Raw genomic sequence first — 25,747 nt, forward strand, 5'->3', positions numbered from 1 at the left:
GAAAGCTGTGTTTCAGACAGAGCGTCCCGTGAGTATTAAACTAAGGTCTCTTTCACGTCTTATTGCGCTTAAACTGTCAAACACACACAGTTCACATAAACACAGCCGGTTATGTTTGTGAATGTAGACAGCAAGTGAAGAAATGGCATGTGTGTTTTAGATCTGTGAAAGCAGTGTAATATACAGTATCTACTGCTGTTAATATGAATCAAAATAAAGAAAAACAGAAAATCACTCACTCCTGAATAACTTTAGTAGCTTTAATAAGAATAAATTTCTTACGGGAATGCTCAGGCGAGGAGATAAACATGGCGGACTGTGTACAGCTCGCTGAGGGCGGGGTCTATGCTAATAGGGCGGCGCTGTCAGCAGTCGTGGGCGGGGCCTAAGCATTTGTGACGTCACATTGCATAGAAACTGCAAACGTCTTGTTCTGAGACACTGCTTATGATTTATGGGGATACAAAAAGAGGAGAGGGTGGATTTTTACCATTGGGTGGTTGTGTACACACACTGCAGACACACATTTATGTTCAAAAACCATGTAAAAGGGAATTTTGCATAATAGTTTCTTGGTCTTCTTGTATGCTATTCCAATAAATAAATAAACAAACAAACAAGCATGCATACATACATACAATGACAAAAACATATAATAGGTTAAAAAAAAAAAAACATTCACTGAGTAGTTGTACTCTTACAGTCTTTGAAAAGCTGCTTAGTCTTAATTTTCACAGCTGTCAATCATATTCACATGAATAAATGAAGCTTTATCTCTGGGGTTTTATTCAGAGAATAATGGCAGTTAATATAGTGATTCACTGGAGAATTTAATTAATCATAATTATGTACTTGTTGGAAGAACTATTTTTCATCTGCATCACAAGGACATTGCTCAAGATTTGTTTTCTAAATAAAATGTATTTTAATATAAATAATTCAAAAAGAGTTTCAATGTTTAAAATAAATCACACAAAATAAAACGTAAAATGTTACTTTAAAATTCAGCACTGCAAACCTGATAACAAACTAAAATATGGACTAATGGTTAAACAACTTTAAAAAAAGAAAAAGAAAAGAAAGGAACATTCATTCCTTTCTTGTTCCAAGGATGAAAACAGAAGACTACAAAGGCCCTTCTTCAACACATCTAAAAAATGTAGTACAAAGGTTACTAGTTCTTTACAACATCAAAAAATCTCTAAAAATCCGTAATCCCACAATAACAGTCCTCATTCAGTGGCTCTATTGTCAGCGATGCCCTCAAGCCACGCAGAATGAAGGAGTTCACACAATTTCCCATGACATCTCCAAAAGCAAACAACCTTTTGTTGTTCTGTACATTTCACGGATGCTCAAAAAGAGGGGTGGAAAATGTTCAATCGCACTGGATCAACAAATAAACAGTGCACCACAACAACTTAAAGACCCATTCTAATCATTCTGCTCAGAAATGAGAATTGGGGCTACAAAGCACATAATTGTCATGAAAATAATGTCATGATTAAAAATAAATAAATCCTAATATATATTTATATAGCTCACTTTGTGACTAACGCCATTGAAAAGCAAATGTTAAACGTCTCATCAATAACTTGAATAAAAAGAACACAAACTACGGTCAAATGCAACACCTGCTCAATGTCAAGCACCTTTATTATTCTGAAATTATAATGTTTTGTTGTAGCTCACAGATAAAGACGTGAAAAGGACTCGTTTTTCATACTCAATGGCAGTATAAAGCAAAAAACCTAATCTATGTCTTCTTCAGAGCAGTCAAGTCAGCTTTATTTATATAACACTTTATTCAATACTGATTCAACGCAGCTTCACGGTGATAAACAGGACAATAATGTTGTATATTTTATCAATGATGAAACAAATTCAATTCAAGCATACTAGGATTAAATGTTACTCTTTTGAAAAGATCGTTTAGTGGCATTCATATTGGCTACATATGAAGACTTCATATACGTGTACTTTTGTGTTACTTTTTCTCACCTGAGCTGGGCTTCCTTTTTTTATAACAAAAAAGTTATATTTTTGTGAAAATGTAAAGACCTATTCACACCAAAATTAAAATAATAAGCCTCAGGCTGAGGTAAAAATGCAAATTCACTTGTGTACAGTAGAAGGTGCAGCTCAAACAATCTAAAGCATTTTTGTTCATGGTTTAACTGACTCATCGAAGGTCAGTAGCAAGCCATTGGTCAATAAAGTCTGATTAAATGCATAACTATATTTGTTTTATTTAACATTTTATTATTGGATGTGCAAAGTATTCTGATTTTGCATTACTGAATCTTTTTTGTGCAAGTAAGATGAGTAAATGCATGCTCATATTAGTCTAGAACTACAATAACCCTCATGTTTACACACACTTCTCTGCACTTAAGGACGAAGAGCTGTCAGTCAAATAAATGAAAAAGTAACTCCGATATTTTGTTGTAAATTTTAAAAGTAATACGTTAATTTACTAGTTACTTGAAAAAGTAATCTGATTACGTAACTCACGTTAATAGTAATGTGTTAACCCCAACACATGTTGACTTCTGTCATCATTTATTTGGTCTCTAAATACACAATTTTGGTGTCATTTTACAGGAAACCCTTAACAACCACAGCTTAAAGTGATAAACATGTAAGTATATGTTGTCTGAGCTGTAATAACCCCCCCCCCCCATATTTTACCGGGGGTTTTTTTTACATATAGTCTACAAGACAAAAAAATTGGCTGAATTTATTCAAATAACACTGATTAAAAGTTTCTGAACCATTTATTTTCAGTGCTGTGTGTCGTTCCCTGAATGATCCACAGATGTTTTTTTGTTTTGTGATGGTTGTTCATGAGTCCCTTGTTTGTCCTGAGCAGTTAAACTGCCCAATGTTCTTCAGAAAAATCCTCCAGGTCCTGCACATTCTTCAGTTTTCCAGCCCCTTTTTAATATTTGACATTCTTCACTTTTCCGGCCTCTTTTTCATATTTGAACCCTCTCCAGAAATGACTGTATGATTTTAAGATCCATCTTTTTACACTGAGGACAACTGAGGGACTCAAACACAACTACTAAACAAGGTTCAAAAATTCACTGATGCTCCAGAAGGAAACACAATGCATTAAGAGCCGGGGGTGAAAACCTATTGAATTTGAAAATCAAGGTAAATTGTACTTAATTTGTCTTGCGGGAAACATGCAAGTATCTTCTGTTGCTTCTGAAGGGCAGTACTAAATGAAAAAAAAAATATGTAAACAAAATAAGAAAAATTTGGACATCATCCTGTTCAAAAGTTTTCACATGCATTGTGTTTCCTTCAGGAGCATCAGTGAATGAGAACACGGATCCATCATGCCTTGTTACCACTGTGCAGGCTGGTGGTGGTGGTGTAATGGTGTGGGGGATGTTTTCTTGGCACACTTTAGGCCTCTTAGTGCCAATTGGGCATCGTTTAAATGCCACGGCCTACCTGAGCATTGTTTCTGACCATGTCCATCCCTTTATGACCACCATGTCCCCATCCTCTGATGGCTACTTCCAGAAGGATAATGCACCATGTCTCAAAGCTCGAATCATTTCAAATTGGTATCTTGAACATGACAATGAGTTCACTGAACTAAAATGGCCACCACAGTCACCAGATCTCAACCCAATAGAGCATCTTTGGGATGTGGTGGAACGGGAGCTTCGTGCCCTGGATGTGATCCCACAAATCTCCATCAACTGCAAGATGCTATCCTATCAATATGGGCCAACATTTCTAAAGAATGCTTTCAGCACCTTGTTGAATCAATGCCGTGTAGAATTAAGACAGTTCTGAAGGCGAAAGGGGGTCAAACACAGTATTAGTATGTGTTCCTAATAATCCTTTAGATGAGTGTATATAAAAGCAGCTTTTGAAACAGAGCTTTTTTATTCTTCAGAAATTAACTTCCTGTGCTCCACAAAAGACAACATGGACAAACAGCACGAAGGTAAATAAATGATGACAGAAGTTTCATTTTTGGCTGAACATGTGTTCTTTTATTCCACGTGTAAACAAAAGCAACAAGTCGCTACAAAGCGCCGCAGGTGAGTTTGCTGCACCGCTGACGTGACATCGTGCACTTTTTCCGCAACTAGTTTATAAATTGCCTTTGGGACGAAATGTCAGACGGATCATTCTTTCCAATTGAAAAAGGTCCAACGTAGGAGCAAAGCAATAATGAAACTATTTTGACAAAAACGGGAAAGCGATTGGCTCCGTACTGAATCTGACACTCACTGATTGTTCTGCCACGACTCCCGTGTTTCTCTCCGGGTTCGGAGGTCTTGCGAGGTCAGCGGAGTCCATGCGGCATCTCTCAGATGCTTCACTTTTTAGGACCAAATAGGAAGAAGAGATTGGGGAGTTGAGCCAAACTACATTAGCCCAGCGAGATCAGACGAGATATTGAGCTTTGGAAAAACAAATCTTGTTAGGCGTTGTAAACTGCCGTCAAACTGAATCAGGGAGGCCATGCTGAGTGCGGCATTCCCACAATGCAATTAGAATCTCACCACTTCATCACGCCGCACACCTGATGTTCCCGAAGCGCTCTGCAACTGATATATATTAGCGGTGAGCCCAGCTGTCTGAGAGGAGCTGCGTGATGTGTCTGATGTCAGATTACATATGCTTTTCATGGAAATGACAATTTTTCCCTGCCAAATACCAATCGCTGCTGACAGCTTTATCAACACAAGAAGCCATTGGGAACAACTAAGTCAGTGTCTTCTGACCGGAGATATCACCCTGAGGAAATCGACAGCGTACCTGCAATACTGATGATATTTGTGTGGAACAACAGATCTGGTTTCCGCTGCCTTTCAAACGCTGATGCGATCATAGCCAGGCAGCTCTGGCGAGCGGGATTTCTGATTAGATTGATGTGACTTCTCAAATGTGCAAAATTGAGACGTTATCTCACCTGGCCAGGTTTGGCGTCCTCGCAGATTGAAGTCTCGTAAGGAGTCGCGAGTTCGGGAGGGTTGTCGTTCACGTCCAGGATGCGGATGCTCACCGCCGTCTGAGATGCCATGGACTGGTTATCTGAAGGGAAATAGAGATTAAACCATCATCTTAATGGACGGGAAAACATGTGCAGCTCTAAAAGTTTTTAAAAGTAACATTTAACAATATTACATTTGTGTAGGTCAACAAGAGAGATGTGACGACAGGTTCAATTCACGTTTACATTCTGAATGCACTATAAATCACTTCAGCGTCTGCCAAATGCATATATATATTTACAATAATTTATTCATCTTTGTTAATGTTTGTAAGTTAGTTAAAATATATATTTGTTCATGTTAGTTCACAGTTCTTTAACTAATGCATAAACTAGCTTTTGATTTAAAATATGCGTTACAGAATGTTGACTACGATTTTTTAATTTTATTTATTTAATCTTAAAACATTTTACTTAATTTTATTTGACTATTTGTATATATTTCTTTCTTTTCTTTTCTTTTCTTTTCTTTTCTTTTCTTTTCTTTTCTTTTCTTTTCTTTTCTTTTCTTTATTTTATTATTTATTTATTTAATTTAATTAATTTAATTTTATTATGTATTTATTTATTTATTTATTTATTTATTTATTTATTTATTTATTTATTTATTTATTTATTTATTTATTTATTTATTTATTTATTTATTTATTTATTTATTTATTTATTTATTTATTTATTTTATTTTATTTTATTATTTATTTATTTGTATTTATTTATTTTATTTTATTTTATTGTATTTGTTTATTTTATTTTATTTTTTTATTTTATTTTATTTTATTTTATTTTATTTTATTTTATTTTATTTTATTTTATTTTATTTTATTTTATTTTATTTTATTTTATTTTATTTTATTTATTTTATTTTATTTTATTTTATTAATTAATTTAATTTATTTATTTAATTATTTTATTTATTTTATTTATTTTATTTATTTTATTTATTTTATTTATTTTATTTATTTTATTTATTTTATTTATTTTATTTATTTTATTTATTTTATTATTTGTTTATTTTATTTTTTATTGTATTAATTTAATTTAATTTAATTTTTTTATTATTTATTTATTTTGAATAATAACATTTTCTGTGAGAGATTTTCTTTCTTTTTTTATGTAAGGAGAAATGCCTTAAATGATCACAATACTTTAAGGTGCAATACGTTTACGAGCTGTTTAATTCATAATATTTAATTCCAATTAAAAATGTATTAAAACAAACTGAATCAATTAAAACTAACATCATAATATGAAGCGCCTGAACCATTTCTTTTTAAATATGGCATCAGTTAAAATGGAATCACAATTTCAGGCAACAATGTATCACACACAGAATGTTACATTTGAGACACGGTTGTCATGACAATGGCAGAGTTTACGATGGCCACATCTGTGAGATCCAGAACAAAGCAAACCCACCACAGTTCTCAAATAACACCCAAATTCTGCTGTTGTGTCTGTGCAAATAAAAAGTTGCACTAGATTTCACTGAAACACTGCAGCTGTATTTTGTATGCATTTTTTAAAGGAAAGTAAAACTGAAATCTTACTCTGTAAGTCACTGACCAGCAGAACACACATGGTGCACATTATGAAATGCAAATATAAAACAGAAGCATTGAAGTTTAGCACACGACTGTACTGCCATCACAAGTGTCTTCTGCAACATTTGAGAGAACATTTTCAATTAGCAAGTCGACAACACAAGCAACAACATTTTAATGATAAGAGCACACCATTTGGGGTTTGCATAATGATATAAACACAGATAAATGGATTAAATATCGGGCTGCAATATCATTTTGATCATGGCCTTTTTAAGCTACAATAACATGGAAATAGTATTGGGAAATGTGTACATAATTAGTTCATATAAGTAAAATTATCTAGTAATTAAAAAAGCTCTCTGTGTTGGGGCGACTGATCCTTTAGCTAATTTCTGTGCTTCATTATTTCATTAGAAATGTTTTAATTTTCATTAGAGATGCTTCTTGCCACCACAGCAGGCCATGGAGAGGGCCACCGTTTTCATTGTGACGAGACATAATTACCGTTTTTTAATTAACACGCTGTAATGCTTGTGTTTATTCATCGGGATGTACAGTAGTCCACGCATGTTATGTAATTTAGCATATGTAAATTAGGCCTATGCTTGTTTTCCAAGCCTTGCCTATGCATTATACAACAAAATCACATTTGTAAACCGAATACACTTTTGGACGTCAGAAAATTCCCCCCAAAATCAAAAGAAAGAAAAGAGAAGTTGTTTTATAATAATATTATTATATATCATATCTAATGCAGGAAAAACAAAAAATAACAATAAATGAATGAATGAACAAACAAACAAATAAATGTAAAACAATGTAAATTGCAATGTATTCATAGTGGTATAGTATTTACTATATTGCCTGATATTTTGCTGATTTAAATAAATGAAAACATAAATTAAAAATAATCCATAAATAACAAAAATGAATGAACATGCAAACAAATTAATGCTATGTAAACTGGTGGTATTTATATGGCAGCGGCTATTTACACAAAGTGCAAATAGCTGTAGATGGTAATTACTAAGTGAAAATAGTGATATATTCTATTTACACATGTAAAAGTAGTTCTTTCAATATGTGTAAATAGTAATTAGATGCTATTTATACTTTTTTTGACAGATACATACTATTTGCACCTCATTATTGTTGTACATAAACAGGATGCAATAATAACATAGAATGTATATTATTATAGGGGTGTAACGATACACTCGTGTCACGATTCGATATAAATCGCGATACTGAACTCACGATACGATATGTATCCCCATATTTTAATCCACATTTTTTTTTATGTTTACTTTCTAGGGGTTCCAGCAGCGCGTGCACTTCAGATGATCAATACAATCCGCCACAGTTCACAGCCGGATGTGTTTTCGCGTGTCACGCAATCATTTGAACGCCCGTGTTTACTACAGTATGCGCGTCATGTTAAATATATTCATCATATGTGTCTCTTCAGAAGACTTGGATTTGGATTAGACCACTCGATTAGTTATTTTTACAATGCTTTTATAACATTTTTTGGGATCTTTTAAATTTGAGAGGAATGGACTTTAAATGGAAGAACAGAAACCCCTCAGGTTTCATAAAGAATATCTTCATTTGTGTTTGGAAGTTAAACGAAAAATGACATGATGGTGAGTACATGATGACAGAGTTTACATTTGTGGTACATTTGTAAATTTGTGTTTGAGTGAATTATACCTTATAAATAGGCCGACTACAGCAAGTTGAGCCTTGGATAAAAGAACTCTATATCGCGAATCATATCGTTTCCATCAACGGTACATTTTTATATCGCAATATATCGTTTAACTATATATCGTTACACCCCTACCCAATAAATGCTTTTATTATTATTAAACATTTCGTTAGGCACTTTATTTCCATTTTCAGAAAATATTCTTAATTTTTATTGAAAGTAAATGCCTTTTCGATGTGATATGTGATGGGAAAAGTGAGAAGAGCGAGCTCTGCAAAAGGCGGATTCGAACCTGGATCGACCGCGTCAAAATCAAAATTTTTAAGCCTTATGTTTTACTGACTACTGAAATACACTTCTTCTTTTTTAATCTTGTTTTTCCCAAACATGCATTGTTAGGCGGAGCTAGTGCGCATAGCACTTGTCAACAAGGCACGCTAGTTGCACTTGGTGTAAATAGACACTCCGTATTTATATTGCCTGATATTTTGCTGATTGAAATAAAAAATCAATTAAAAACAAAGTCATCTTCAGCCATTTCACAGTAAAACCTTTTTGCTTTTGGGGTAGAATTGGACATGTTTTCATGAGCGTCACCCAGAGAAGACAATGGAACACAAAGCGCTGATGAAGTGCGGAACAGATTTCAAGTGTATTATTCCCCTAAAGCTAGCAATACTTTCTCTGTGCTTATGGAGCACATCAGATCTAAATTTAACTACCGATGTGTGTCTGAGATATGAAGAGAAGGGATTTGAGCAGATTACAGGAGGCAGGGCTTCTGCTACCGGCCTAGCAGATGTTGGACGGCCACATATCTTCATGACATATTACCAGTCAGGCACTATATTAGAAAACCTGCTCCTCAATCCTGTTTGAAAGCATGTCGACGAAGCTACAAGGAAATGAAGTATTATAGAGTATGGCAGTACGGTAAATCCAAAAGGACAGGAGAGGGATCATACATTTCTATCTCAACTACCTCTGTCTCAAACATGTAGACGGCACGGTAATAAACACTGATTGTCAGTAACAGCAAATCATAAATGAAAACGCCATAATAGATTTTTTTATATCAGATAAAGATACAAAATACAACAACATTTATTTGCTGATTAATTTCCGTGTTAATGCACTGATTTGCTTTAAGAGGACCTATTGTGCTATTTTCCATGTTCATCTCTCTTCAGTGTGTAATGTTGCAGTGTCAGTGTTTCTGAACTCCCTGAAAGTCTTCCAGGAATGAACACGTCACAATATTCCTCATTATAATAATTCTTATGCAAAATAAAGGGACGGGTTGAGTTAGTTATTAGTGTGTTGAAACCAAGCGGCACCAGCCCCAGTTTCTCTTGAAGCCAACACGAAAGTGACTTAAACTGCAATTCACCGACTGGCCGCTAGAGACTCATTGAGCTCATGTTACAATGCCCCACTTTACAGCAGAAGAACACATGTTTACAGTCTGGTACAAATTGTGGTTTTGGTCTATACGGCTAATTTTGCCCTTTCTGACATCTGTGAGTGGGGTGAATGTTTTTATAACTCATTTGTTTACTTTATATAAAGCCTTAAAGTTCTGCATAATTAAGGGCGTGGCCACTTTGAGTGACAGGTGGATTGCCGTTTCTCTGCTGTCTGTTAGTCATCACGTCACCTCAGCTCCGCCCACGTCCCGCCTCTTTGCCCAGTTTCTGTTATCCGGGAGTGACACGCGGTGACACACTGCCAAGATGGCAATAGCCGGCTCAAAACTGCTCTTCAGAATCCTGTGGGTGACGTCACGGACACTAAGTACATATTTTTTTCCAGTCTATGATTGAAACTGGTGGTTATGGTAAGGGGTGGAACAGGAGCGTCCTTCAGATGAGACATTAAACCGAGGTCTTGACTCTCTGTGGTCATTAAAAATCCCAGGATGTCCTTCGATAAAGAGTAGGGGTGTAACCCCGGCATCCTGGCCAAATTTGCCCATTGGCCCCTGTCCATCTTGGCATCCTAATAATCCCCACATATTTATATATATATATATATATATATATATATATATATATATATATATATATATATATATATATATATATATATATATATATATATATATATATATATATATATATATATATATATATATATTTATATATATATATATGGTAAGTACTCTGATATATATAAGTACTCATAAGTATATATAAGTATAAGTACTCTAATTACCGGACAACGGAAACCCTATATATATATATATATATATCAGGGTTTCCGTTGTCCGGTAATTACCGGACATTGGCTGGGAAAAAAATTAAATGTCCGACAAAATTAAATATTTTCGGTCAAATTGTCAGATTAAAACTGCCTAATAATCCTGGCCCCGCCCCCCTAACACAATCTGAATCGACCGTTTGAAAGTTTTTAAACAACATTGCATGTTGCATTTCAAATAAAGCGCACGCCCAAGGGCTAAACCACGAACTATAGAGAGACGTTTCAAATATGGCCAGGCCCAGGCAGACTAGCCTTAAAAGTTTTTTTCAAAGGCCAGATGCGAAGGAGGATACTGAATCAGGAACGCCTGAAGCCTCAGATGTCCAGAGCCAGACAGCTCCGCCACCACCGGAGAAAAAAAAGCCGAAGTGTAAGGCGTATCGGTCGGAATGGAGTGGCAAGTTCCCATGGCTAAGATGTGAGGTAGTTGATGGTAACGAAAAAATGTTCTGTTCGCGCTGCAAAAAGGCAGGACGACGCAACGGATTCACAAGAGGGTCGAATAATTTGAGAATGTCATTTGTTTGTTCAAGTTCATTTGACAAGGAGTCATTTCACACGGTGGCCAATTTAAATGTTACCAACTAAATGAGACATACTGAGTTAAAAACAATGCTATATTCGGATATTTTATGTGGGGAAGGGGGGTTGGTTTGTTAAACTATGAAATGTGAAACCACAGTAAAAAAAATTGGTTGATTGACGCCAATCAGACGTTCATGTTTTTTTTTTCCATCTATTTGAAAGTTTGGCTAATAAACATGTTGCATATATGGCCTGATTATGTCATTTTTTTTAAGTTACATAAACTGCTTTCAGTTTTCCTCAACTTGAATAATCAAGAGGCGATATTTGACCGGCATATCATCAAAATGTCGGGAAAACGAAACCTCTGCCGGTCACTTTGACCGGCACCATTTTTTTCTAGCGGAAACTCTGATATATATATATATATACTGATTGGCCTCATTAATCTGTCTCCTCTCCACCAATCAACTGGTGTGTGGTGGGTGTTCTGGCGCAATATGGCTGCCGTTGCATCATCCAGGTGGTGCTGCACATTGGTAGCCTGACGTCGTCATACTCAATTCTAGTCAGAATATGAGTCTGATGCTGCTCCGTTGGGCTGTGATTATGGGGCGTGTTTCAACCGAACCAGGGAAGACCTCAATTGGATAGACCTACAACCAATCAGAGCAACGGAGCGACGCATAACGTTAGTTGTCAAATGTCAACAGAACTCAACTGTACTGTATTGCCAAGTCCGCGGGTTGAAGCGACCCCATTATTTGATATACAGACCCAGGAATGCGAATTTTAGCAGACAGCCCTGCCAAAATAACACATATTTTACCCCCCAAATGCCTTTTTTTTTTTTCGGAGAACCCCCCGCCCGGAAAGCTATAGGCTTGTTTTTGGCTAGTTTTGAGTAGCAATTGGGCGGGTTTTGTTGTAAAAACTTGGCAACCCTGTCTGCCCGCACGCTGGAATAAGTAACGTTAGAAGAAAAAGATGAGTGTAAACGATCTTTGCCGGTGTTGTAAAAAAAGAATTTAAGGAAACACAGAGTTCTTACCAACACGATCATCATTTCTGAGAGAAATAGTAACGTTGAATGCATATACGAACAAGTTCTCCATTTAGGATTAGAACAAATTCAACCCAAGCGCCTTTGATGACGTGGATGATTACGTTACTGTTGATCATCTGTCCATCATCGTCTAAAGCCCGCCCTGACAATTTCATTGGTCCGAACAGTTTCTGTTCAGGCATAATTACTTCTCTACGGATCAAGTCCAGAACGAACTGCCCGAGGTCAAATGTTGTGGGCGAGGCTAAGTTCGGCTGGCATCCAGGCTAGCACATTGGTGGTGGATGAGGAGATTCCCCCCTTCTATGTAAAGCGATTTGAGTGCCTAGAAAAGCGCTATATAAATGTAACAAATTAATTAAATTAAATTTCCCAAACACGCTGGAAGCACTTGACCAATCACAACACATTGCTCCAGCCGACCAATCAGAGCACATTGTGCTTTTCAGAAGGAGGTCCTTCATATAGATAGGAACTAAACAGAGCGTTAGTGACAGACTGGGAAGAGACAGGTTGCAACAATGAAGAATATGAGGAAAATAAGGTGTTTTTTGATCAGAAAGCCCAAGTCCAGCCCAAAAACAGAATTAAGATTTAGGGCATAGCTAATACATACTCTTTAACTTGGTAGTGTTGCACATAGGTCTAAATATAATATATAAAATACTAAACTGAATGAAAACTCTGCATTCTCTTAGGCCCCGATCAAACATGGGTGAGATAGATAGATAGATAGATAGATAGATAGATAGATAGATAGATAGATAGATAGATAGATAGATAGATAGATAGATAGATAGATAGATAGATAGATAGATAGATAGATAGATAGATAGATAGATAGATAGATAGATAGATAGATAGATAGATAGATAGATAGATAGATAGATAGATAGATAGATAGATAGATAGATAGATAGATAGATAGATAGATAGATAGATAGATAGATAGATTGATTTATGGATAGATTTATGATCAAACAGAGGCGCACAGCATTACCTTTTTTGTTTGACGCTTTTTAAATTTTGAAAAAAGTTGCTAGGCAACCCCCGAAATAGCTGTCCTGTCAGTCTAATCAAGGTAACCGTCATCACAAAGGAAGGGCCACCTCTCCATTCATTCGATTGGACAATAGAAAAAAGGTCAGGAGCTTTTCCCTCCGAGCACTCCTACAAAAACCCAAGGCACAGCAGGCGGGGTGCATAAAACGCGAGGTGCCCGGGGTGCATAAACAGCACACAAAACCATTTTTAAAACGCCTCTCAGTGCAAAAAACTGTCTGATCGGGGCCTTAGTCTTTCATTATAGCCAGTTGAAATGAGAGCAAATGCATATTTATTTATTTTTCTTTTAGTTATGTTCAAAATGGCACTGTGAGAGCAAGATCAAATTTTCTGCAAATTGTAAGAAAACATATTTAAAGAATGTCTAAACAATCTTTCCATGATTCATATCCAGTCAAATGTCTGTCTCTTAAACAAAACAAAAAAAACAGAAGAAAATAAAGAAAAAAGTTCATATTGCCTTTGGTGCATTTCTGACTCACATCAGCTCCAGTGGGAGTCGACTCGCAGCAGACACAACCTTCCCTGAGTGCTAGTTGGCACTGAATTAGTATAACTGACAAAGACTGCAGACCTATGGCCTAAATATGAAATTACACTCGTCTTGTTTTATCAGCTCTCCCGGTTGCACTAACCGTGCCTAATGAGCTTCAAATGTTGTGCAAATTGACAAAACAATATCTCTGTCCTCAACCCACGCCAGAAGACATGAGAGGCACATCCAAGAGCAACAATTTGGCATAAAAGCAATAAGTGCATTTTTAGTCTTGAGTCATTTAAAATAGTACGAAACGGGCTAAATTTAACTTTAGTAGTAAAAACACTGCAGATTTATTTTCAGTGTGTCATGGCCTCTCAGACAATGGATGTCAGATGTAATAAACATCTCTGAGCTCGGGTCATCGCTGTGGATGAAACGAGTGAATCATGATGTTGAACTTCATCTGACTCCTCAGGAACAGTACAGTCAGTTTATTTACTTACAACAATGCACGGTATTCCGAAAGGAGAAAAGCTATATCGGAGATCAATTGATCATGGATGGATGGATGGGATAGATATAATGATGGATGGATGGGTGGATGAGATAGATATAATGATGGATGAAATAGATATACACTCTAAAAAATGCTGGGTTAAAAACAATCCAAGTTGGGCTGAAAATGGACTAACCCAGCAATTGGGTTGTTTTAACCCAGTGAATGGGTCGTTTTAACCCAGCAGTTGGTTTAAAAATTTGCTTAAAACAACCCAATTGCTGGGTCAGTCAATTTTCTACCCAACTTGGGTTGTTTTTAAACAAGCATATTTTAGAGTGTAATGATGGATGGATGGATGGATGGATGAGATAGATAGATAGATAGATAGATAGACAGACAGACAGACAGACAGACAGACAGACAGACAGACAGACAGACAGACAGACAGACAGATAGATGATTGATAGATAGATAGATAGATAGATAGATAGATAGATAGATAGATAGATAGATAGATAGATAGATAGATAGATAGATAGATAGATAGATAGATAGATAGATAGATAGATAGATAGATAGATAGATAGATAGATAGATAGATAGATAGATAGATAGATAGATAGATAGATAGATAGATAGATAGATAGATAGATAGATAGATAGATAGATAGAATGATTGATGGATGGACTTTCAAATGTCATTTTTAAAGAAATTTAAACAATAAATACTGTCTTGTGGCTCTTTAATGTGTCGTGATCGCTGTAGCGCCTCAGTTAACGATCATCTCTTCTAGTTAATTGATAGCATCAAATAAACATGAATGAACTCCAGAAGAAATGTTGTTTCAACCGTGGAGAGACAGTACACACCGTTTTTCAAGTTCAAGTCCCCCGACGTTAAGCCTCTAACTCCCCTGACTGCCTTATCGGACAAAACGGCGGAGTATGATTGGTCAGATCGCCTGTCAATCAAACTCGCTGAGATGGGTGAATTATGATTTATGATTAAAGTTTCATGCTTACAAGTTCAACTTTATGGTATCCAACTTTGCCAAACCGAACTTCATGGTATTTTAGTAGTGAATTACCGCGAGCATGAACGCATTAAAATCAAGAGAAAATCGAAAATCTTCAATTACGTTTGTATGTTAAACTGCACTGTGCCTCCACTGATGTCCAATGCTAAATGTGCAGTAAAGCCACTGAAGCTGCTGCTGTGGACGCTGCACTTTGGCATTTTCATTAGAAATGAAAGCAAAGTGATTAAAGAAGTGTCATTTTTAGTTACAAATAAACCTCTCTGTATTTTTCATGGCCGAAAAGTACAAATTTGAGAGCAGGAGCATTGGAATTGTTCAAAATCCAGGAAGAGTGCAGTGCAGTTATTTTTCACTCTCCACACCAAATGTCCTTTCTGTCGAGATAAAGACACAACTGTGTTCATAGTATCTCTTTACCCTAAGGGCAAGACATAATGGTTTTTCCTCTATTTATCACCTGAGAAAGACATAGAGAGTAAGCGAGAGAGAGAAACCCTGTCTGCAGTTTGATATCATTCACCCTATCAAACGCACAGAAATTATATGTCACTCTTCTTCAGCAGATAGGATTCTGCGGCGAGTGAGCGGTCTGCCAGACTTTCTGACAGTAAAACTCCAGTCTGGAAGCGTCGTGCCAAGACTTCAGAGAGAAAATGACCTGATAACTCCCTCTGGACAGAAAAGAAAATGTCCTCTCCTCAAGTCAACTTTTACCGTGCGAGTGCAGCGCACATGTACTCGGCTGGCGTGCAGACGCATTTGCTACGCCTGCTTTAGTCGGACTAAACTGACGGCCTTGAAAAGATTGTAATTGTATTTATTCCCAGCCAACTGAGGCATATTAAACAGCCGTTTCTGCGCATGACAGAGCCGCGAGGTCTTCCCAGATTTTGTCTGAAATATCATATTTACTAATATCACCAGCAATGGCGCATGAAACGCTCTCCACACATCGATCTGCAAACGTAACTCTTCAATGAACACTCATTACGTTCTCGAGTGGAGTGTGAAATTTTAAAATACGAATGTACGAGGGAATTAGAAAAAGTCTTTCCAAACTGCCCGCTCAATGCCTCGTTGCCCGCTGACTCTGATTCCATGTATTTTGCAGTGAACAAGCACAGGCTGAAATGGCTGGGAATTGTGATTAAGCCATTGACTTCGATAATGGTACTTTTTTCTTTTTTTTCCTGCAGGAAAAGACTTGATTTAACAGCAAAACCCTGGGATTTGGGTCTGGGATTGGGATTGAAGCTCTTCCTGTAAACTTTATTGTGAGAGAAAAATTTGCCCAAGATGTGAGAGGGCAACAAACAAATTGTTCAAGACTCCAAAAATGGGATCTGAATGTTCAAACATGAGGGTTAATGTTCAGAAAAGAGGCACGGGTCACATCACCTCAGCTAATAGATCTGGATGAGAAAAGATGATGGATGTTTACTGTTAAAAAAAACTTTAAAAAGTACGTTTTTATATCAAGTAGCATTATATCAAGTGTCTGTATTTGTGCATCATCATTTACAATAAATGACACTTGCATGTCATTATATATATATATATATATATATATATATATATATATATATATATATATATATATATATATATATATATATATATATATCTTATTGCATGATATCTAATGCAATGCCATTCAGACCATCAGACAATAAACCATTGCAGTTAATTTCTACATCAATCTATTAGGGGTGTGACGAGATCTCGAGGTGAAAAGCTGTCTCGTGTCAGATTGTCATGACCTGGTCATGAGTGCGAGGGTGAAGTTAGGATAGAATATGCAACGCTACGTTTCTATTACGCCAGGGCCGGCTCTAGCTCTTTGGTTGCCATAGGCGAGATTGAGTTTTGCGCCCCCCCCCTAATTGTTAAGCCCACCGGCAACTATAGTTGCCAGTGTATAGTTGTCATTTTCCTTCTGTAAGTATTTTTCTAGATATTATCCATGTTTTATATCTTAATGACACACAAGCAGACAACCAAATAAAGGATTTCAAGAAAAGAAAAAAAAAGTATTAATTTCCTTCCTGTCACATGAGACTGCCCACTTCCTACCCCTACTTCCAGGGAGCACAACGAAGGCAAACCCTCCCAAAGAAAGGATATTTTCATGTTACTAATAAGTATTTTTTGTTGACATATATCAACATAATCATGAAGGTCTCTAGAATCATCCAAACATAACAAATCTTACAACAGATCTATAGTTTTTAGTATACTTAGTCAAACATAATAAATTTGATTATGAATACAGATTGATCTGTTGAAAGCAGTTATTTTGAGTTAGATGCTAAATGTTTTCCTCTTATACATATTTGACATTGAAGGGGTGCATAGGCTACAACATATTTGCCCACCGGCAACTATAGTTGCCACAGATTCAAATACGATTTTCAAGAAAAAAATACGAAAACCTGGGGAAAATAAATGCAGGACATGCCATTCAGAAAAAAATTGAGCACAAATGGGTTAAGTATTTATAAAAACTATACAAACAAAAATGCTCCTATAGTTACTCCAAGACTTAAAAAGCTAATTATGACTTAAATGATACAAAAATGTTACAAAGAACGTTGGAGGATATTTAACAAATTATTACTCAAACTATGGATGAACAAACAAAAAGGCTTTTATAGTCACTCCAACACTTAATCAAGAAAATTAAGACTTGAAGGATCAACTGCAATAAATTGTTCATACACAAATGCTAGAAAGAATGTTCAAGGATATTTACCAAATATTAACTCCATAAACTGTGCAAAAACTCTCTTAAGCACCTGTAAAGACACTTAAGCAAATTATGACCCACAAACTGGATTAACTTTACCCTCTACAAACAAAAGTGCTATTATGGATACACTGTACTTACCACTATAAAATTAAAATATATAAGTTCTTGTAGCTCTATCCCTATCTTAAATAATAAAAGATGAACAGTTGTTTCTGGCATTTCTATTCACCTTCAAAATTGACGCAGCATTAAAATTTGGCTCGTCTGGATTTCCTTATTGTCAGTGAAATGCGTAGAAATATGTAGATAACTAGCTAGCTAGTTATAGCTTAGTGACAGCAATAAAACGTCCAATGCCGTCCAATATTAGTTGATAATATCGATAATACGAAGTAAATTTATTTAGTTTGACACCTTTATGGCTGAGATGAGAAGACTTACCTCTATACTGGGCTTTCTTGTGATCGTGTACCTTTCTCTTTTTCCGTCCCTGTGCACTCGAGGGTTTAGACCGCTTCATTTTTGAAGAACGCGCCAGTGATGAGCACATGCCTGACCAACCGCCTGAACGCCTGTGCTCGACAATACTCGCTATCAATTCAATCTGATAATCAGGTTAAGTAATTAAACGTGCGGCTGAGGGGGCGCCCAAGGATGATCATGTTTAATAAACAGTATGTTTTATTTCGCTTGTTTTAATTCTATGCTTAATGGGAAGTAAGTTTAAGGGCGCCACTAGAGGGCGCCTGGCTGCGCCCCCAACACATTTGTCGCCCTAGGCAACCGCCTAGCTCGCCTATAGCAAACGCCGGCCCTGTATTAAGCCTCCACTCTAGTTTTGCTTTTTATAGAAATAAAAACGATTTAATTCAGGTGGATAACAGTCACTTCAATTCCATCAGCTCATCCAACACGAGTTGTTCGAGTCGTACATAGTGCGGATCACTGATCATGTGACGAGAAGACATTGAGCGTGTGTTATGAGTGTGTGTTACGTTTTAGTGAAGCGCTCGCATTGAGCGTGTGTTACGAGTGTGTGTTACATAGTGGACTGGACCGTGGCGGAGGATTCGTTGCGCAGCAGAAGAGTTAGACTTAAGTAGGGTTGGGTATCGTTTGGGTTTTTTTCGATACCGGTGCCAAACCGATACTTTTAAAACGGTACCCGTGCCTAAACGGTGCCTGAACCAATACTTTAAAAAAAGAGCCACAAAACGAGGTGGATGAGATTAAAGAATGGCTTTTTGTTGATTTTTTTATTATTATTTAAATTGAATAATTTATTACAAGTTTAAAGTATACTTAAATATATAAATAAATACAAAACACAGTTTACTTAACAAATTCACAGTAAAACTAAAGCCACCTAACCCAACTACAACCGGCCTAATTTAACTCTAAATAACAGTTACAGTAATAACAGCACAGTCTGTATTCTTGGCATGCTGCAAACCAGCTTCAAGCTTCAGTTTTATTTTGCAGAAATATGACCATATTCTCTGGCTAAATATTTTAGAATGCATCGCCTTATTGTTTCCATGGCGACGCATCATGCTTCTCACATGACACACAGAAGCCGCAATAAAGATGTATGACAGCTCAGCTGTATCGGGTTTATTTCTTTTTTATTCAAAATATTCACAAACTTGCTAACTATGTCATGAACTATCTGATATTCTGATTTTCAAATATGTGTGAGTGAATGTGTGTTAGTTGATCTATACTGCGCGATGGGCGGCGCCATGTTAGTTTGCGCCTCAGAGAATCGGATCTGTCGGATTTACACTGCGTAAATTAATTCACGTGACACGAAATACATGAAATTAAGTGACGGTGAACTGGGAGAAGATTAGAGTAAACTATATAGTTATTATATAATGTGTATCTGATATGAATAAAACACGTAGTCAAGTTATAACTGTCTGAAAGGATTGTTTTTGCCACTTCCATAGACATCAGTGTGTGTTTTTGCTAGTACTTATGAGCATTTAAATGTCTGAAACCTAAAATAAACATGATGTGGTTGAAAACAATGAATTGTTGTGATATGTGTCGAGCGATGAGCGTGTCTGTCTCTGGCTCGGCGCCAGCCAAAGCGCGAAAGCACGTTTGAATTTAAGTGGCACCGAAATGAGGCACCGAAATCTGCGTTCAGATTCGGTCTGGTATATACCGGTTATATAGGCACTGGGTTTCGGTACCCAACCCTAGACTTAAGGCCAATTTTTACTTCTGCGTCGAGTGTATGCCGTAGCTACGTCGTAGGCTGTGTGTTGCACGTGTAGCCAATGACGTACCCTGACGTGCACCTCTCCAAAAATTTAACAACGCTTATTCTACCCAGAGCGCAAGCGATGTGATTGGTCAGCCAGAACCCCTCCCTTGCAGGTCAATAAATTAAATTAAAAAATCTGCGATAGGAGTGTGTGTCCAGAAATGGGATGATAGTTTCATCCTTACATCTGCTATATAACACAATATTTTGTAGTCCAGAGATTCTTTATGCTAGTGAATAAATACATAGATCCGCTGTGAGTGTGTGTGAGCCACCGATACTGAAAACAGTGCCACGAGCACTCTGCATGATTTCAGAAAGGCATTCCAGCTCCAGATCGCCTCTTATTAACCTCTACTAATCAACTAGAAATGCTTAATTTGTATTAGATACAACCGCCATCACTCCTTCTGCTACTCCGACAATGTACACAACAAGATGCTTCTTCTTCGGCTTTTGCCTTGATACTGTGGATTACACCATCAACATGCGCATGGACACTGCCTACTAGCGGTCTGCATGTGTAATTGCACATTGACAATTGCACATTGTGGCTTTAATTCAGCGTGACTCGGAAAATAGACTCGGCACCGAAACGATCGCGCCACCTTTGTGTCCTTATATTTTAAAATGTGCGGTCATCACCACCGCTCCCTATTCACAGAGTACACACAATTGTGAAATTGAAAGTGAAAGTAAACAGGAGCGCACATTCAAATGCGATTTCAATACGTTACCGCTGTTTGAAAGTGTCTCCCTGAGGCATGCGAATGTAAATATAAAGGCTATCTTGTTGTAACCATCTCTTAGCTCTGTATCATGCTTGAAGAAAAATGTGGTCTCTATTTGCACTTTGAATATTGAGTACTTTGATTATGGAATTATGGTTATTATTTGCACTTAATATCTATGATCAATTTGTGGGAAGGAGAGGAGTTCAGTTAGGAGGTCAACAGAAGCTCATGTGCAGTTCCAAGGTCTGAAGGGACAATCATACATGAAAGAAGCCAGTCAGTTCAGTGCTTTTTGTCTTTTACTGCATATGATAATTCATACTCAGAAAGTAGAACTGAAATGACATTCATTACAAAATGATGAGTTAAAACATTTCAAATGTCCCTGCAAAATCTTTTTCTAGTCATGCATTTCATTATTGAGGATTTCTTAAAAATACTATGTAAAAATCTCATCTCGTCTCGTTCTCATGAGATAAATGTCTCGTCACACCCCTACAATCTATCATGCAAAAACAACCACTGAGGTTATTTATGTACAGTCCTTTATGAACACAATAACTGTTTAGCCCCGTCCCCCAATCTACCTTCATTATCTCAGCATTGTCTTTGTAACAAAACATTTCTAACAGAAATATGTTCTAAGATTGTTTTGCTATAATTTTTCCGTGAAGTTATGAAAATGTTATTTCTGAATGTTCTCTGAACGTTCCAAACGTCCAGTTTTTTAAATGTTTTGAAAAAGTTTTTATTTTATTTTATTGGTTATGATAGTTCACAAACAAAAGAAAATGTTGTTCTCATTTACTCACCCTATACCCTGTATGGATTTCTAGTATGGAACAAAAAAAATAACATGGAAGTCATCAGCTGTTGTTTGGTTACCAATAGGGATGTCACAGTACCGAAATTCCAGTAGTCGGTACCAATACCATTAAAATTTTACGGTACTCAGTACCAAATTCGGTACCACAGCTAACATTTTTTTTCTTTTTTTACTTTTAAAAACAATGATTAAATGTATTAAGTTTATTATTTATAATAATAACAATTTATGTAAGTAAATAATACATAAACATTGTACGTGCTTTGTCCGAACTGCTTGCATTTTAATTTATATGTTTCAATTTAACCCTGTTTTTATTTTTATTTTTAATTATACTTTTTATTTTTATCTTTCAATATATTTTATTTTGTTAAGGCTGTCTGGGTGGAAAAGGTTGCGAGACGGGGAGCGATAAATAAGTGGGGTGGATAAACCATAGGTGGATGACTGATTCTGTGGTAAATGCAACGTGATTAAAATGTAGAGAATTTTGAGATTTCACGTGGGCGAGGAGGCCGTGCTGTGAGCCGGTTTTGGGCTATTGATAGCCAATAAGAGAGTGTCCACCCATCTGGTCTTGGGTGAAGAGATCAGATCTGTACAGAGACGTCCAACAGATTCATTAGCGTAGAAAAGGAAACTGAAATCATGTGGGGTATTAATTAGACCTGGGAGTCTAAGGACCGGGAGTCCAAAAAAAGGGCTCTTGAGGTGTCCGCCTTTGGTTGGATATCAAGGGTAATTACAGGGCTCTATTGCGAGCGTCCGCCTGGCTGGTCTTGGGTAAGTTGGTCAGATTCTAAGAGTCACAGAGATAGACTGCAAATATGGGGAAGTCCCAAAGCAAATCAGCTGAATTTGTTTTTGAATAAAAATTGAAGATTGAGGGATAAACCATAGGGGAAGTCTGACTCTGTGACGAAATCAGTGTGAATTTATGACGCTAGGGGAAAAACCACAGAAGCAGACAGCCAATATGGGGAAGTCCCAAAGTTGAGTACTCCCTCCGGTGCGAGGAAGAGCCATTTAGATCTGCTCTGACGGGTAAAACATGTAGAGAACGCCCTCAAGTTAGGTCAAGAAGATTTGTCTGTAAGTGTACGGTCTAAACGCAAATGTTTTTAAAGTAAACCTGACTCTCCATTTTCTTCCACCCCAGATAGGGGATTTCATTCCTATTATAACTGTTTTAATTCACTTACGAATATTTTAATTTAATTTCTGTGTAAAGCACTTTGAATTGCAACTGTGTATGAAATGTGCTATACAAATAAACTTGCCTTGCCTTGCCTTGCCTAAAGGCTGTATGCTGTTTAAAAGTAAACATTGTTTATAAAAAAAGATCAAGTGAAAAATAATCAACCATCTAGGCATAATTATTATTATTAGTAGAGATGTATTATTATTACATAGAGACGTAAATCTACTGTTGGCTACAACAGTACCTTAATATATTGCCAGTTTCAATTTTTTTAAACCAAACTTTTATTTTGACGGGTTGCCGTGAACACCTTTGAGTGTCTGTGTTCATTATATGACAGTTTTCTCAAATGAAACGGTACATTCTCATGAAGTGACGGTTTATGCGTTCGTGTCCTCATATAGTGACACGGCAGAGACTACAAAGACAGCGAGTGTCAAGCGTGTGTGTGCTCCCGCCCGCGCATCACCCGACCGCCCGTCATTCACACAGAGGCGCAGAACATGCAGGAGTAATATTTGAATATATTTTGCAGTTTAATATTCACAGACACTAGTATATATTGGGCTACAGTCTGGAGCCCTGCGCTTAGATTAACACAGAAGCGACTGAACAGCTGCATGTACCGAATATACTCAGAAGTTGGTCCTACAGGTACTACAGAAATACTGGTATCGTCACATTTTTATAATTTCAGTACCGACTTGGTATCGAAGTACCGGTACTTGTGACATCCCTAGTTACCGACATTCTTCAAAATATCTTCTTTTGTGTTCAACAGAAGAAAGAAATTCATTGGAACAAATGATGACAGAATTCATTCATTTTTGGGCGAACATTCCATTTGATCATTCTTCAGACACTATTGGAATGTTACTTTTGAATGTTGAGCATGAACATTCTGAAACAAATAGTAACATTTAAACGAACATTATTTGAACGGACATTCTATTAACGTAATTGACCTATCGGTAAGCCCCGCCCTCCTTAGTTACTGTTGCTAACTCGGACAAACAAACGGAGTTGCTATATCTTACAATGTACAGCTGTCAGTGTGAAAACCTTATCCCAAGATGTTTTTGGACACAGATTGTAGTGTATATCCCGTCTGAATGATAGCCAAACTTAACTGATGGTTTATCAAGTTTATTGCATCGTTATTCACTCCAAAAAATCATCGTAAGAGCTGAACAAACAAAGCATAAGTGCGCATTAACGTCTCATTCACAAACTATCTCTCTCCATTGCATTACCATTAACACCACAGCAAATTACACAGAAACACTCAAACAACTAACAGTAAACAAACATACACACAGACCATATGCCTTTTCGGGGGTGCAGTTAATAACTGGTAAACTTTGGATCTGCAAAACAACTCCGAAAAACTGCGTGCGAGCTCTCCCTTAAACCCGTAGACTATAATACCCATCAAAATAGGAGTCCTCCTTAGTAGGACAGATAATGTAGACCTTAAACATATCTAAAATTAAATTAATTTACAAATAACCAGTTTAATATGGAGAGGCACTGAAATGTAGACCTTCGTGTTTTTGACCTACACCATCACATGACGTGAGAACAGTTAGTTATTTCGGTTTGTATGTTAGCAGGGACTTTAATCGTAACTTAACAAGACTATGACAAACAGAAAATCCTCTCAGGATCCTCAGTGTTGCAGTACCTCAGGCACGACATTTTAGCATTTTTGTAGCATAAACACCATCAAACCGATGAGAGCTTCGGATTTTCCAATGCATCTCTATGGCGCTGACACCTAAAGATGTCCGAGTTCCGGTCCCAGCGCAACTGATACTCAACTGCTATTGGCTCATCTGCGTTCAAGGGGAGGGGCTTACCGATTGGTCAATTGGTAGAACGTTTGTTCAAAAATGATGTTTTATTAACAAAGTTCGGGAGGAGCACGTTCAGATAATTGACACGAGCGGAGAGCACTCAGCCATATATATTCAGCAGTCTTACCTCCGTTTGTTGACAGTTTATCAGCATCCCTCCACCACCCCTTCACACTTTTAGTTCTAACCACTTACATACACGGGGGGTGTACTCTGGGTTCGGGCCAAATTACAAGGTCGGAGCCCTCTCCCCGGATAGCACATTTTTAAATTTACTCCCTCTAAATTATATGTAAACGTGAACCAGTGTTAATTTTGACAGCATATTCTGATTTAGTTTTAGTCATAGTCTTTTGACTAAAATGTCATTTAGTTTTAGTCATATTTTAGTCACCAGAATTGTTTTTAGTTTTAGTCTAGTTTTAGTCGACTAAATATCATAAGATTTTAGTCGACTAAATATCATAAGATTTTAGTCGACTAAATATCATAAGATTTTAGTCGACTAAATATCATAAGATTTTAGTCGAGTAAATCTAAAGTAGATTTAGTCTCCTAAAATCTAATGAGTTTAGTTAAATTGTAATACATTAAGCATTTAAGCATTACATCACCGACTGTCACTTGAACTGACATTTTGACATCATTTTGTTTTTGACATTAAAAATACACGAAAGAGCTCAATTCACTTTTTTGTTTGTTTTTAAAAACATCTATATAGTTTTTATAACTTTGAATTTCTTTTTTAGTTAGTATATCATGTTAAGCTAAAGCTTCAAATAAGTTTGTTTATTTATTTTTTAAATTTCAGTTAACATTTATTTAATTCCAAGTAACAAAGATTTTTTTAAATGGTTTTAGTTAACTATTATAACCCTGATACTTTA

At 36.6% G+C, this 25,747-nt stretch overlaps 1 protein-coding gene across 1 annotated transcript in view; it reads right to left on the minus strand.

Annotated features, from left to right (window-relative positions):
- Positions 1-25,747, minus strand: part of cdh22 (cadherin 22) — a 325,753-nt gene that overhangs the window by 60,099 nt on the left and 239,907 nt on the right. The window contains exon 10 of the mRNA XM_079840198.1: positions 4,946-5,067. Coding sequence (XP_079696324.1) covers positions 4,946-5,067 — 122 coding nt within the window. The remainder of the gene's footprint in view (positions 1-4,945; positions 5,068-25,747) is intronic.

Source organism: Gobio gobio (assembly GCF_949357685.1).
Source record: "Gobio gobio genome assembly, chromosome: 17".
NCBI classification, from domain to species: domain Eukaryota; kingdom Metazoa; phylum Chordata; class Actinopteri; order Cypriniformes; family Gobionidae; genus Gobio; species Gobio gobio.